The sequence below is a fragment of the Camelus dromedarius genome, chromosome 14 (genome assembly GCF_036321535.1).
Source record: "Camelus dromedarius isolate mCamDro1 chromosome 14, mCamDro1.pat, whole genome shotgun sequence".
Classification (NCBI taxonomy): Eukaryota; Metazoa; Chordata; class Mammalia; order Artiodactyla; family Camelidae; genus Camelus; species Camelus dromedarius.
In genome coordinates, this window is record NC_087449.1 from 61,048,280 (window position 1) to 61,062,509 (window position 14,230).

Genomic DNA, 14,230 nt, shown 5'->3' on the forward strand with positions numbered 1-14,230 from the left:
GCTGGAGAGGATTTGTTGTTAAGCTGGGAGACAGAGGTTGAAGGCATTGGCTGCGGTCATGGACTGGGGTATCCAGGTGGCCTCTTCTCAGGCCATACTGCAGAGTCACTAGGGGAGGCCTGGGCTTTGCATCTGGGGGGGGGGGTCTCACAGGGCTTGGAAAAGCCTGGCCCATGCTGGCTTCATCAGGGAAGCCTTGTGGCTCCTTTAATCTCTCTGTCTCAAGCTCCTCTCAGTCCCCAGGGAAGGTGGGAAGTCAGGGCAATGCAGAGGCCCACTGAGGTCTGCAAGAAGTAACATGCCCCAAACCCACAGGGCCCCCCTGGACCTCTGGAAGGAGTGCCTGGGGGAGAAGGAAGCGGATGAAAGCTGACTGGGGCCACTGGGCTGGAGAACACAGGGCTAGGGCACCAGGTTCGGAGGTGGTGCATTAGGACCACGGGCAGCCCTGGATGCTGACAGCTCCTCCAAATTACAGAGAGGGTGGCAAAGACGAGATGTTTCTGGGAAGCCACCCCGGCCTCAGCCCCTCCAGGGGCCCAGAGTCCAGCCAGCTTTCCTCGGCCCCTCCCATCACTCCCTCAGGACCCAGCCCTAGACCTCCAAGGAGCAGGACATGCCAGGCTTTGCCTCCCACCCGGAGTAAGATAGAAGCAGTCAAATAACATAAGAGTTCGATCATATTTTAAAATAAGCTTTATTTAGATTTTTTTTTTTTATATTTTATGTTTGCATCCATGCCTTCGAGAAACCTTTCCCCCAGGAAAGGTTATTTTCATCTAATGTTACCCATAACTCATTCGCTATTTGACGTAGTTCTCTTAAATAAATCATCCTCAGTAACTCTTAGAATTATCTCCTAATTTACAAAAAACTGAAATGAAAAGGAACTACTAAATCATTACCAGGAGGGGTTGCAATCTTATTTTCTCATAGGTAAAGGGCAAACAAAAATCAACCAAAAGAAAAAAAAGTCATGGGGGAGAAACGTATTTCCTAAAATATCTCTCTGTTGAGAAGGAGGCCAGCTCTGGCGATTTCCCTCAGCCAGCGGAGGCCAGAAAGTTCCTTATTAGGTACCCCGCCTACTCCTTCCTGACCTCCCCACCCCCGATCAGGTCCGAAGGAAAGGGAGCAGCCAACTGGGGCTTTTCTGTTTGTTTTAGAGACTTTGGACAAATCCTACCCCTTCTGATAAGACACGCTCCAGCATTTAAAAATCTTGTTTCTTGGTAAGAGCTGAAAATGTTACTGTTAGCAGAAAGCGCAACTACTGTTGTTTAGAGGGTGTGTGAACTGAGCTGTTAGTAGTTAAGGTGGAGCAGTGGGGGAGTCACAGGTCAAGAGAAAAGGGAAAGCTAGTTTTAGGCCTCGGGAGCCCTGGCGGAGCAGCCCACGTGTTCTCCATCACCCGGGGCAGTGCACTCGTTCCTTTGCTGGTGAAGTCTCACTGGGGCCAGCGTTGCTCCCCAAATAGGCAGATGTTCCTGCCAGCCCTTCTCTCCTGGGGGGAGCTGGCTCAGGCTGCTGTGACACGTTGGAGGACAGGGCCTGAGGAATCCTGATAGATTCTGTGACGTGTGGCTGGAGGAACCCACCAGAAAAGGGAAGGCAGAGGTGCTGGACACTGTGTCCCCAGCAGCCCTCCCCTTGAGACGTGGGCCTCCCCCGGGACACCTGCCTGACCAACGTGCAGAATCAACCAAGGATGAGAGACAGCTTCAGGGAGTCCACATGCCACTCTGGGGCCCTCATGGAACCAACTCAGGCCGAGGGTCCCTGTGGTCGTACCCTGAGGTCATGCAGTCGGCTGTCTCGCCCTATACCCAGCTTCTCTCGAAAGACAGATCCAAGAGGAAGTGACCATGACAGTAGGCACTCTGCTCACTGAGGTCGGTGCTCTGTATTTCAGATAAATAAATATGTCTAGAAAGGCCTGGAGAGAGCTATAGTTGGGAAGAAAGGCAGAGCGCACTTCCATGCAGGGGCGGGAGAAGGGGGCAGAGAGGAGAAAGAACGGAAAAAAGCAAGCTTCGAAATCCAATGGTCCCTGGGTCCTGGCCACCCTAAACTCTACCTTGCACAGTTTGGCAGCAGCATGATCAAAGACTAGAGAAGTCAGCAGAGACACCCGCCTCCCACCCGCCCCGTGGAAAAATATACATTCCAATATTTATGTAATAATTTAGTTAGAATAAGTCTTCTGCATTTGTGCAAATAAATTAAACGGAACAATTTTCTTTTCCCCGTAAATAAAGAAACAGCAACGCAATTTAGAAACTGGCCGGCCGTTAAAAAAGAGCCCATTTGGCCCCTGACAAACCCAGCCAAGATAGGGCCCCTTGGCCAGGCTCGCGAGTCTTTGCGAAGAGTGGACCTTACCCTGATGACGATGGCGTTTTGTGGTTAAAGTGACTTGGGCGCGCCCCGAGAACAGGGTCTGGTCCCACACGTTCACACTGGGAGTGGGGTGGGAGGGGGAACATCAAAAACAGACCACATCCTCGGGGAGACGGGCTCCAGAAGTAGCAGTTCGGACGAGGGACATTTACAAGCACGGAGTGCACAATAGTTTTGTTATTTACAAATACACAGCAGTCCTTCAAGTTTTCAAGTTTCATAAAAAGGAGTTGGAGGGGAAGGGACAAAAGAAACAACCCAAAGAACCAAACAAAAAGGAAAAAAAAACATGGAAAGAAACAAAAACAAAACCCAGATTAACAACACAACTATATCGCTCCAAAGACAACAGAGAGTTGACAGGGTCACACACGTTTGTAGTATGTACAGCAATTACAGAGGTGGCGACGCGGGGGCGGGGCCCACGTGGGCGGGGCGCGGCCACACCCGCGCCCACGTGCGCAAGAGCTCGCGCGCACGCGCACACGCACCGCCACGCACGCCCAGACGCGCACCCCACGCTCGCACGCACGTCCACACGCACAGACACGCCCGCCGGGCAGCAGGCGAAGGGAGGCGGGTATCACCAGTCCGCGTCCTCCTCTATGTAATAATCAGGGGCGGTACCATCAAAGAGGCCGGGGTCGAGGGACTTCCGCTGCTTCCCTCTGGCGAAGACGCGCGAGATGGAGCCGAATCCCATCTTCTCTTTCTTCTTTTTCCGTTTTTGGTCTTCAAGATCCTCTAGTGACTGAGGAGTCAGGGCCAGATGGCAGAGGGAGAGGGGAGAAGAACAAAGGCGAGCTGAGCTGGGGCTGAGACAGGCAGGGGTGGGGGATGGCCGGTGGGGGAGGGATGGGGCGGGGTGGGGGGCGCCGGCGGGTAAGAAAGCCGGGGGTCTGCCCCACGCTTGCTGAGCGGACTTGGGCCACTTACAGAGCCTCTCGGGGACAATGGGACCCATCCAAGACTGACAAGAGGATGTCGCTAAATGAGGATAAAAACGCTTAGAACAGCACCTGTCGCATACTAAGCTTTGGTAACAGGTGCTGGTGGGGTTTGTACTATAATTATCATTTTTAAGTTGTTTCCCCGCAGCCTTCGCCTGCTAGTGGAGGGCCTGCAGGAGCACGACCACGCACTCGGGGCATTGCAGCAAGTGTATAAGTTCACTGCAGAAAAAGTCCCCGTGGGAAAGGGGGCATAGGAGAGCCCAGAAAACGAGGAAGTAGGAAACCTCAGCTTCACGTCAGCCAAGAGTAAGGACCCTGGCCCTTAAGGCTCTAGATAAGAGGCAGGACTGGCCACGGTAGAGGCTGAGGCTTGGATTCTAATCCCAATTATGTTACTACCTATGGAACCTTATAGAGCCCACAGCCTCTTTGAGCCCAGTTTTCTCATCTGTGATGTGGGGATTGTTAACAGTAACCACAACGACGACGAGGAGGAAGAGGAAATCTTCCTGTCGGAGTAAATACAGGACTAGGGTGATGGCTGCAGGAGAGCTTTGCAAACTGCTAGGGGCTTTATATGAATGCACAGGGTGACATGATATGTCAGAGAGGTGAAGGTTAGACTAGATTTAATGATTCCTAAATACATCAGAATTATCTGAATTCTAGGTCCCACCCCCCTCATCTGGTGAATCAGAATCTCCAGGATGGAGGGCCCAGGAATCTGCATTGGAAAAATCCTCCCTGCTGGGCCTGATGCAGATGAGTGGTGCAGAGACCAGCATGTGGGAACCCCAGGACTAGAGAACTGATCTCAGAGACCCCTTCTGACCCTTAAATTCATGTTGTTTTCCTCCCTGCAGCCCTTTCCTCACTCAGGATAGTGTGTTAAAATGTTAAAAATGAATGAAAAGAAGTTTTCTGCAGCAGGGGGCCCAAAGAGCCCAGAGCCCAGGTCATCAGCCTTTGGCGGCCAGAAGACACTCAGCGGGGCTGCATGGAGGATGTGTGGTGCGCTTAGTGGGTCCAGATCCAGAAGCCGACACAGAAGGGGAGACCTAGGTGCCAAGCTTCGCTCAGGCACCAACCCACGTGTGACTGAGATAGTGGCTTAAATGCTCTCTGTTCTGGGTGCCCAAGTATGGAAGTGGGGATGTTGAGAGCTCAGGGGGAACAAGGGGTGAAGTCACGGTCAAGGTGGGGTGGAAGGAGGGTCCGAGTGGCGAGGGAAGGCACACCTACCTGTACAATGGGGTTGTGCAGGTTCTTCTGAACCGGGCCGGGACTGTCGCCCTGTAGCCAAAGGAGAAGAGGAAGATGAAACAGCAGAGTCACGTGACACACAACAGCAGAGGTGGCCCGTGGAGCATGGGGTCTTCCGTGGAAGGTACTAGGGAATCCACCCCCCACCCTTGAAGCAGACACTTCCAGGTAGCGCCATGATGGCGCCTGCGGTTCATGGAAATGCTGCCTGGACCAGGGTCCTGGTCAGAGGCCCTGGGGTGCTCTCTTGCCTACTCTGGCCTCTTGACTCCTAACACCCTCTGACCAACATATCAGTCACTCCGAGGCTTCTAAGTTCTTGTCCCAGTTGGTCCTTCGAGTTAGAACTGGATGTTGGTTACAGTTGGTGCTTTTCCTAAAGAAATAAAACTTTATAGAAAAAAGGCACAAAATAAATAATTTTGGGACAGGAAGACTCTGGGCATTATGCAGCCTCTAATTTCCCCCCAAACAACACAGTGAATCTCTTCTTTTGTGGAGGGGCAGACAGGGCTCGTTAGCCTGATTTACAGATACACAGAGAGGCTCAAGGCAGTCCAACAGTATGGAGCTAATTAAAACCAGAGCTGCAACTCAAATTTGGGACTGTCTGGTTCTTCCTGGTCCAGTGTTCCCAACCGTGGATGTGCAAAAGCTTTTGTCACAACCCAGAATCGGTCTGCTCTACCTGGGGGGTAAAAGATCATTGGGATCTTAAAAGTTATTACTAGGGAGTCCCCTGGTGCTCATTTCCAGAATTGCAGGCAAAGTGCTCATGAAGAAACAAAGTTGAGTGTCACCTGACCCAGTGTCCATCAACCTTCTCCAGCCTCTCTGTGCTGAGTCCCACCTCTTCTCTAAGCAAGTGGCCAGAGCATGAAAGGATGGGGAGATCCTTATCCCAGGCCAGGCTGTTCTTGCTGGTACCAGGCCAAGTGCCTGAGAACAGAGGGTTACCTGGAGCTATTTTCAGGCTCTTCCTGGCTTACCTGTGTGCACATCTGTTGAGATGGGGGATGAAGGTGGTTGAGGGAGGGCGGGGATGGAACAAATGGTAGTTCAGTTTCTAATCCCATCTCAAGGTTTGCAACCAGAACTGGTCTGGCAGGCGGCTAAGATAAATCTACCTTGGGTAGGGCCATCTTTGCCAAATTTATGGGGAAGAGGCTGAGGCCAGCGCCCACTGAAATGCCTGTGTAGATGACTGACTTGTCAAAGCGCCTGTTTCCTGGCAGCAGGGCCCTGTATAAGGTGAGCTTGGGAATAAATATGCCGCACCTGCTGCCTGGAGCAGCAGGTATATGCCAAGGCCAAGTTGGGCAAAAGGCTAGGTCTGAGCCACATGCAGTGCAGAGGCCTTTAAAGAACCCTTTTCCAGCAGCCTTTTGGCTGTCACAGCGCCCTCAGGCCCACCACGGGAAGACAAAATATGGCCCTTGGGAAGGTATTGACATTTGAGGTGTGCTCAGATGCTACAGGGTGTCTGGCCCGCCCTGTAGGAAGGAAGGGCCCTGCTGGCTGTGGGAGTAACTCAGCAGTGGTCCCTCAGAACCAGCAAGTGGACATCAGAGGCTCCTTTGCTGGCCAACTTTCCTCGCCTTGGTTCTGTTGTCAAGACAGCCTTTGTCACCAGGGTTCTCTCCTGGGAACAAAAGAACAGGTTGCTTCCTTAAGCCCCAGTTTAAAAAGAATCCCAGCCCTGAGCAGGATTCAGGCCTGAAGTGACCTTCTCCCCGCTGCGAAGTGGCCGTGAGAGGCCCCGGTCAGCCATCCTGGATGCCCACGCCACCAGGCCGAGGCACCTTATTTCAAGTTTAGTCTCAGCTATCTTTATAAGGGCTCTTCATTGTTACTGTAAATTTGGGAAGAAGTTTCCATTATGGTTACTCACAGAGAGAAAAGTTACTGATACTTAGAAATGGAGACTCATCCAGTACCGGCATGTATGTCTAAATAGTCTGGTGGCTTTTCAGGTTATTCTCGTGGGGTTTTCCAGGTAGATAATCATCCCACTGGCAAGTAATGGTAATTTTTGTCTTTTTTTCCCTCCACTGTATTTATCCCATTTCTTTTTTATTATCCATCTTGGTTTTTAGTAAAACAACATTAACTGAGTTGTTGAGAAAACCTTCTGGTGCATTTGAAGACCATTCTATTGTGTCTTCAGGACACGGCGGGGGAGCCTTCCGTATCATCAATCACATGATGGAACAGAAATGAAAAGGGGCCCCTGCACCCTGACCCCAGTGTTTCACGTCAGAGCTGTGACACGGCGTCCTCCTGTCCCCATATGCTTGACCACCCAACCTTCGTTCACCCGCTCACTCTTGGGGAGCCTGATTGTCTGCCCCGCTGTCATCAGGAGTTAGGTGCGCCTCTTGGTAGCAGGCGCCTAGCATGCAATCAAAAACTATTTGATTAAAGAAGCAAGCAAAGCAAACAAACTTGGAACAGATTCACCGGATGCCTCTCCAGAGGCAAAACGTGCAAAAACTCCTGGAAATTCAGAAAACCCCGGCTCATTCCTGGATGAAGGACCAAGAGCAGGCTCTACAGGGGAACGGGAGTGGTGGTGGTGAGGCCCCGAGCCCTGGAAGGTATGGTCTGGGAGGAGAAGCCCTCGGGCCCAGACGCAGCCCACCAGACGTTAAGCCCAGGCCGCACGGACCCTGCAGCCGACCCAGGCCCGCCTTCCTCTGGATTTTCCTTGCCCTCCCGGACACAAGGAGCCTCTCTCCCCACAGCCATCTCTTCTTGCAAAAGGAAAGAACAGAACAGGAAATGCCTTCGCCAGAACGCTCCCTGGGTGGACGAGAGGAAACAGTGCGTCCATCTTCCCCCCTCCGCCCCCGCCCCTGCGGTTCCCGGGGCGGCGCCCAGGCCCTGCGGCTGCTGGCCTTACGTTGCAGAGGGAGTGCGTCCGGTGTCGAGGGGAGTTGATGTCGCTTGGCGTGGACGACCGGTCGCCTTCAGCCGCAGAGGCATCGGAGATGACGGAGGGCTGCCGGGAGTGGCAGGGGCTCACCCTGACCGCTGGAAAGCAGGGGCAGCCAGTGAGCGAGGGGTGGAGAGACTGTCCTCGCCGTCCCTGCCTTGCGGGTGACTCCACCCCCCGCCCCCATCATACAGATGAGAACACAGATGCAGACTCAACTTCCCCTCCCCGCCTCTAGTCCACAGCCCCACGCAGCACCAGAGAGCAGCGGCCGGGAAGAATCTCCCGTAGCCTCTGGACGCAACTCGGCCCCCTTCTAACAGGGTTAAGGAGAAGGGGCAGGAGTTTCCAGGGACCCCAGGACTGTCCTCACAATGCTTCCACTGCCTGGACCTGGTGTCATTCTAACCACTGGTCAGCACCAGCTTCCCCAGCGAGAAGCCTGGAGGCCACCGCTGGCTCCTCTCCCCACACCCCCATCCCCCTCAGCAGCAGCACCAAGTCTGGCCACTTCTCTCCAACCCCACTGCCAGTACCTGAGCCCAGGCCACCACTCTCTCCTGGGCGACCATGGCAGCCTCCCAGGGAGCCTCCCTGCCTCCACTCCTCACTGCAGTGAGAGCCGGGCGTCTGGTCTCTTTACCTGGGGGTAGATATGTGCACTCCTCCTCCAGGCCGAAGGGACACAGCCCTGCCCACCCCAGCAGCCTCAGCGCACGTCACACCGGCTCTCTGACGGTGCCCGACACCCCATCTCCCTCCTGCCTTGGCCTTTGCTGGTCCTGCTGCCTGTCGGGCACATCCTTGTCATTCAAATCTCAGCCTGTCCTCCCCCAGTTACCACTCTCTCCACTTTTTTTTTTTTTATCAAAACACCTGTTTTCCATTGATTTTTCTCCCTGCACTGACTGCAATCCGTAATCATTCTATTTGTCAGCTTAGTTACGTGTGCTGTCTGTCTTCACCCCTACAGGGCCAGCTCGAGGAGGGCGGGCACCCTCGATGTCTTATCCATGGCAAACCCCAGAGTTCACAGTGCCTGGTGCACAGTAGGTGCCCAGTCAGTGGTCGTCAAAGGCCTGGAAGCCTGCCCAAGTCCCCCAGCAGATAGCTGGCACTGGCTGGAGGAAGTGCTTTCTGTTCAGCAAGACTGAGGGCCTACTATGTGCAGGCCCACGTGAGCAGGGAGGGCTGTATTACTGAGAAAGCCAGTCCTTGCTGCCAATGGCCATGCGGTCATACGGAAGTGTGAGGCCTTTGAAGCCAGGGACTCCCAGGTAGGCGACAGCAGGACCTGCAAGCTCCAGAGGCCTGGAGCTGCCTGTCCCCAGCCTGCACCTGTCACACAAACGCGGCCACTCACAGGAGGGAGAGAGAGTGGAGCCAGGTGGGCCGCAGGTGTACAGAGGGGTTTGGGGCTTGTACTATGGCCAGCGGCTGCAGGTGCTGACCAGAGGCCAGTATCTCCCTACCCCCGGTGCCTGGAGCACTGTGACATTTACTTCTGGCCCTTCCACACTTCCTGTGATGGCACAGAGCCGTCAACCAAGGAGTTCTGCTTTCTCCCCTGCGAGAGGATGCCCATGTGACCCAGATGGGAAAATCAATGCATCCACTCCAATCCCTAGACACAGTGATTGGTCCAGAGGTGGGCGTGTGACCCTGGCTGGCCAGAGTCCTTCTTGGGGATTTACTATAGACACAGAGATCTCTCTTGAGACTTTCGAGCTGCAAGGGCCTTAAAAGCCTGAAACTGCTGGAGATGGTTTTGCTGTTTTGTGGAAAGAGGTGGCCTAAAGATGAGGACAAAAGGAGGCAGGCAGAGCTGAGAGCTGGAGGGAGGGGGTCAGACAGACCCAGATATGTCTGAACCTTCGGATCCCGCTATGCCTGAGGTCCACCTCTTAGACTTCTCAGTTACATGAGCCGTAACCTCGGCCCCATACCCCTCTAAGCAGCTATAGTGTGACTATAGAGGCCGCCTCCCACCATGGGCCTGATGGCCTCCTGAGATGCCCCCCACAGCTGCGGCTCGGCCAGGCTGGGCCGGACTCACCTTGCCGGTCTGCGGGGTGGGGGGGGGTGCGAGTGGTAGAGAGTCTGCTGGCTCTGCCGGATGGCCGCGGTCAGCGGGAGGTCCGCTTGCACCACCCACTCCTGGTTGCCGTTCAGCACCGTCTCGCCAGGCATGGCGAGTGAATGCCGCTTGGGGACGTCCTTGGTCAGCGTGGCTAAGGACTGCTTGGCCTGGAGAGAGAGCCAGGGGACAGGAAGGACATGACATGATCAAGGGGTCCTCCTGGCCTGCTGCTTGGCCATCATCCCCCAGCGTGAGGAAGGCACGAAGCCCACCCCTGGACCAGGGCCTCTCCAGCCCTGCCCCGCGTGCCAGTCAGCCACCACCTGAGGGCTTACTTTGGGGTCAGTTACCCCTTTGTTCCTGCCAACACCATGTGAGACCAGAAATACGGAGAGCAGGGGGACCGAGGACATGCTTAGCACGCATTCTTTTGGGTTCTCCAGGGACCAGCTGGGACCTGAATGAGATGGTGAGAAGATGGTGTTCTGCCTTTCATCACCTAACTTCCTTCCAAATTCCACGTGTGACTGTCCCTTCACAAGGTGCTGTGCGGGGCAGGCTGGGGACAGCGCAAATCCTCAGCCTGGCTCTCAGGATCACGAGAAGGCACAGGACACAAGGATGCCAGGGACAAGCATGGGGCCCAGTTTGGGCAGGTGGGATGGTCACCCAGCACTTCCTTCCTCTGTCCACCGACCGAGGTCTCCCCCAGCTTTGGGTTACCTCCCTCCATGGCACATGGCACAAATTACTTGGGGGAGAAAAAGGGCACATACTAGCAATGTATCAAGCGTATTTTTTCCATCATATTCAGCTTTACTTCCTCACTGGCTCCCCAGGCTCATGCCAGGGCAGATGGGGCACGTGGGGAGTGGGCCAAGGGTCTCACACTGAGATTCCAGTGAATTTGGGGGTCACTACAGGTGGCAGGGCCACCGTAAGTGCTGGCTTTGCCTCTAATATGAACACAGATAAAATGGAAAAACCCCTTCTCATCTCTCTCCTAGCTCCAGAAATGTCCACACTTTCCCCAAGATCCTGGCTCTTCCAGGCAGAGCAGGGGTTCTTGAGAAAGAGATTCCAGCCAAAAAATGAACAGTCTTTCCCTAAAGCTTGAGACACCGTTATCACATTGACCAGCTGTGTTATTGTAGACAAGTTGTTGTTTTCTCTGAGCTTCCATTTCCCCATCTGTGTAATGGAATGCCTGGACCAATCTTTAGGGCTCCTGCTAGCTTGGATGCCCCAGGAATCTATAAAATCACTCCCCTTCCACTGCCAGCCCCCAGGGAATATAAACCCATATGGCAGTGGGAGGGTGAGTTGAAGGAGTCAGCCCCGCCACCCCAAGCCAGGTAATAATCTCCCCCTGGTTTAGAAATCAAACTGCGTGGATTTGATTCCGCTCTGCCACTTCCTTGCTGGGGAATCCTGAGACAGGCCCCCACCTCTCCGTGCCTTCATGCCCTCATGTCTGATGTGGATAACATGGTTGCTATGGAGAGCACCTGGCTGATGGTGAAAAAAAAGCTCAATAAATGTTAGTGACTGCTATTACGAAGCAGTTTCCACTTCACAAGTAGGAGTCAGACATGGAATAATTCACATGAAGGCTGAGGATGCTGTCCGGTCTATTGTCCTGCTCAACGAGTAGCAGGCTGTCAGGATTATTTACGTCTCCCTGAGGTCAAACCATCCGGGAGCTGGAAGGGGGCCGAGAGTTGTGTGCCTCCGCCCCCAAAAGCCCGGAACAGGCCCATGAAGGTTCCTAACTGCCTTGAGGCCAGAATGTATTTCCAGGATGTCAGAGAGTGAGCCTGGGCCCAGAGGGATGCTGTGAGTGCTGCTAAGTGGAATCCTCTGCTGGCTTTTTAAAGGACTTGCACTTGTCTAAGGACCATCTCTCCTGCCAGACGCTGGGAGGATCCCGGGACAGGAACCTTTCGAGCAGACACGAGAAGGTCAGTGCTCCGCGGACTCTGGCTGCACAGATGCACATCTGCATCAAAGGGGCAGCACATTTGCTACAAGCTGACCTGACTACCCTCTTCCTGTCCTGTCCAGCCCAGAGGCACCAGCATGAACTGATGGGGGAGATACTGGCTCCACACCATCTCCAACAACTGCAAGCCTGGGGATGGAGGGAGGCTCTGGGGGGACACTGTCAGGTTTGAGTGGGCCCTGACCTCACATGTGTGGCCAGGGGGTCTGAGCTCAGGCCCAGTGCTTGGAGCTGGTGGTGGGCAAGGGCTGGTCTGCTTCACCCATCCCCAACACCAAACACCAAGAGAAGCATTTGCTTCTTAGGAAGCCTTTGTCTTTGACTTTTACTCAAGTGAAACGGCTCTTTTCAGCTGCACAGGGTGTGTGGGGAGACCAGGCAGCTTCCGCATGGGTTCAGTGTTGTGGGCAGGTGTGAGTTTCCCAGCCTGGCCCCCATCTCCTTGGTGGCACTTCAGGGTCACTTAAGAAATGACCCATCACCAGTGCTGCAACCCTTCCCTCTGCCGCCGAGCCCTAGGCTGTGCCGACATTACAGCAAATCCACCACTTGGAGCTAACTACTCACACTTAGAAGAGGGGTCTGATGCCCTCCAGAGGGAGGAGGAAAGAACCTGAGTTTCACTGGCTAGAACCAAAGCAGGCTGAGTTATTGGGGCACAGCAAAGGGGGAAGCAGAAGGGAGGTGGCTCCCAATGCTGAAAGACCCCGCAATTCCCCAAGATGCTTGAGGCTAGTGGTCCACGGCAAGGAGGACACATCTATCCATCCACAGGACACTGGGAAGACTTGGGAGAACAGAGGTCTCGCCTCACTCTGCACTCCCTTCCCAGATCTGCAACTCGAAAAGTTTCTGTCTGGGCTGCAGGGCTGCCAGCACGAAGGACCCCACTGATGGGAAGTTCCCAGAGAGGGAACCCAGCAGTGGTAGCTTCCTCCTGCCTGGGCAGCTCTGACCACTAGGGGTCAGCATTGGACAAGGAGTCCCAGGAAGCAGCGAGAGGACTTGGTCCCAGAAGGGGGACAGTGGATCCTGACCTGCCCTGGGCGACCCCTGGTCCTGAAGGAAGTGCCCATAGGAAAGCCTCCTGTTGTCATCTCACTCACCACGTACAGGCCGCGCTAAGTGCATCTCTTGCATTATTTCACTGAAATCCTCACAAAGCCCTACGGGTTATACGCAGTTATCCCTTTTGAGACTTGATGGCACTAAGGCTCAGAGAGGTGAAGGGTCTTGCCTAAGGTCACACAGCTAGGAAGGGCTGGATTTGAACCCAGAACCCATGGCAGTAACCACACTGTTGGCCGGCATCAGTGCTCTGCAGTGGAATGCTCAGTTCTCTCTAAGAGCCATGCACGCCTCCCCACCTCTCAGGAGTTCCCTGCACCCGCTCCTTCCAGCCACCGCTGCACTGAGTCCCTGGTGGTTTCAAGGGCCCTTTAAGCGATGAGCTCCCTGGAGTTTCTCAACCACCTGGCGGGGAAGGCAGGGTAGGATAAAGACCTTCACCCTCACCGCAAGACCAGATGAAGGTCATTGAAGCTCAGAGAAGTTCAGTGAACAGCCCAGGGTCACACAGGATCAGGCAGAACAGAACTCCCGGGCTCTGGACCTCGGTTCTGCTGCTAGGCCAGGCCTAGACACACCGCCTGGGCTCTGTGTCCCCACATGCAGGCTGCACATCTCTGAGGAAAACACGGTGTCTGGAAGTATTCTGAGGGATTGTTTTGGATGAGAAAAAAAATAACATTTTTTTTTCCTTGAGGACACATGTTAAGACATTTTCACTACAGATGAAAACAGGAGGGAAAAAAAGGAAATAAAAGTCACTTGTAATCTTACTACCCAGAGATAACCATTGTTAATTTTTTTGTGTATTTCCTCCCAAAGGTTAGTGGATGGGCTCCCAGCATGCCCCACGCCTGGCCCCAGGCAGGTGGATGAAAGGCTTCGTGGTAGGGAAGGAAACACGGAGCATCCCGGACCCCGCCCTGGCCCCGCCCCCGCCCCGCCTTGGTCCCGCCCCGCCCCGCCCCACCCCTCCGGCTTCCACTCCGGACTCTCAGGTGAACCCGCGAGCGCGCTGTCTCCCAGCACATTACATCGCGTCCGGCAGATGCCCGACCAGGCCCGGGTGGGCGAGGGGAGGGGTCTCACCATGGCCAGCTCGGCCTCTAGCTCCTTCATCCGGTTGTCCTTGAGGTCCAGCTGGGAGCGCAGCGCCGTGGCGTGGTCCGTGGCCTCCTTGGCTTGGCGCCGCAGCTCCCACTTCTCGCGCTCCAGCAGGTCCTTCTCCTTGGCCAGGGCTTTGACGGCGTCCTCGCTTTCCTGTGGGGAGGGCGCCGGACGTCAGCACGGGGGCGCGGGCAGGGCCTCCTCTGGGACCAGAGGAAGCCGCGGGGAGGCCCCTGCGCACCGCACGTGGCTGGGCGCTCCGGCCCCGGAGGAAGAAGTCCCTGGGTGCCAGCCGGGCTCTGCCACAAACTAGCTGGGACACTGCACCAGAGACAGACCATTGGTAGATGCTCAGCCGTTATGTTTTTCAGTGGATACATGAGCAAATGAACGTCATGGGTAAGCTGTTTTAACTCGTCCGG

General features: G+C 54.8%; 1 protein-coding gene across 1 annotated transcript in view; it reads right to left on the minus strand.

Annotated features, from left to right (window-relative positions):
- The window catches only part of KAZN (kazrin, periplakin interacting protein), a 991,323-nt gene that overhangs the window by 35,985 nt on the left and 941,108 nt on the right, over positions 1-14,230 (minus strand). The window contains 6 exon segments of the mRNA XM_031464108.2: positions 3,028-3,151; positions 4,596-4,646; positions 7,519-7,649; positions 9,608-9,632; positions 9,634-9,798; positions 13,791-13,961. Of these exon segments, the coding sequence (XP_031319968.2) occupies positions 3,028-3,151; positions 4,596-4,646; positions 7,519-7,649; positions 9,608-9,632; positions 9,634-9,798; positions 13,791-13,961 (667 nt within the window).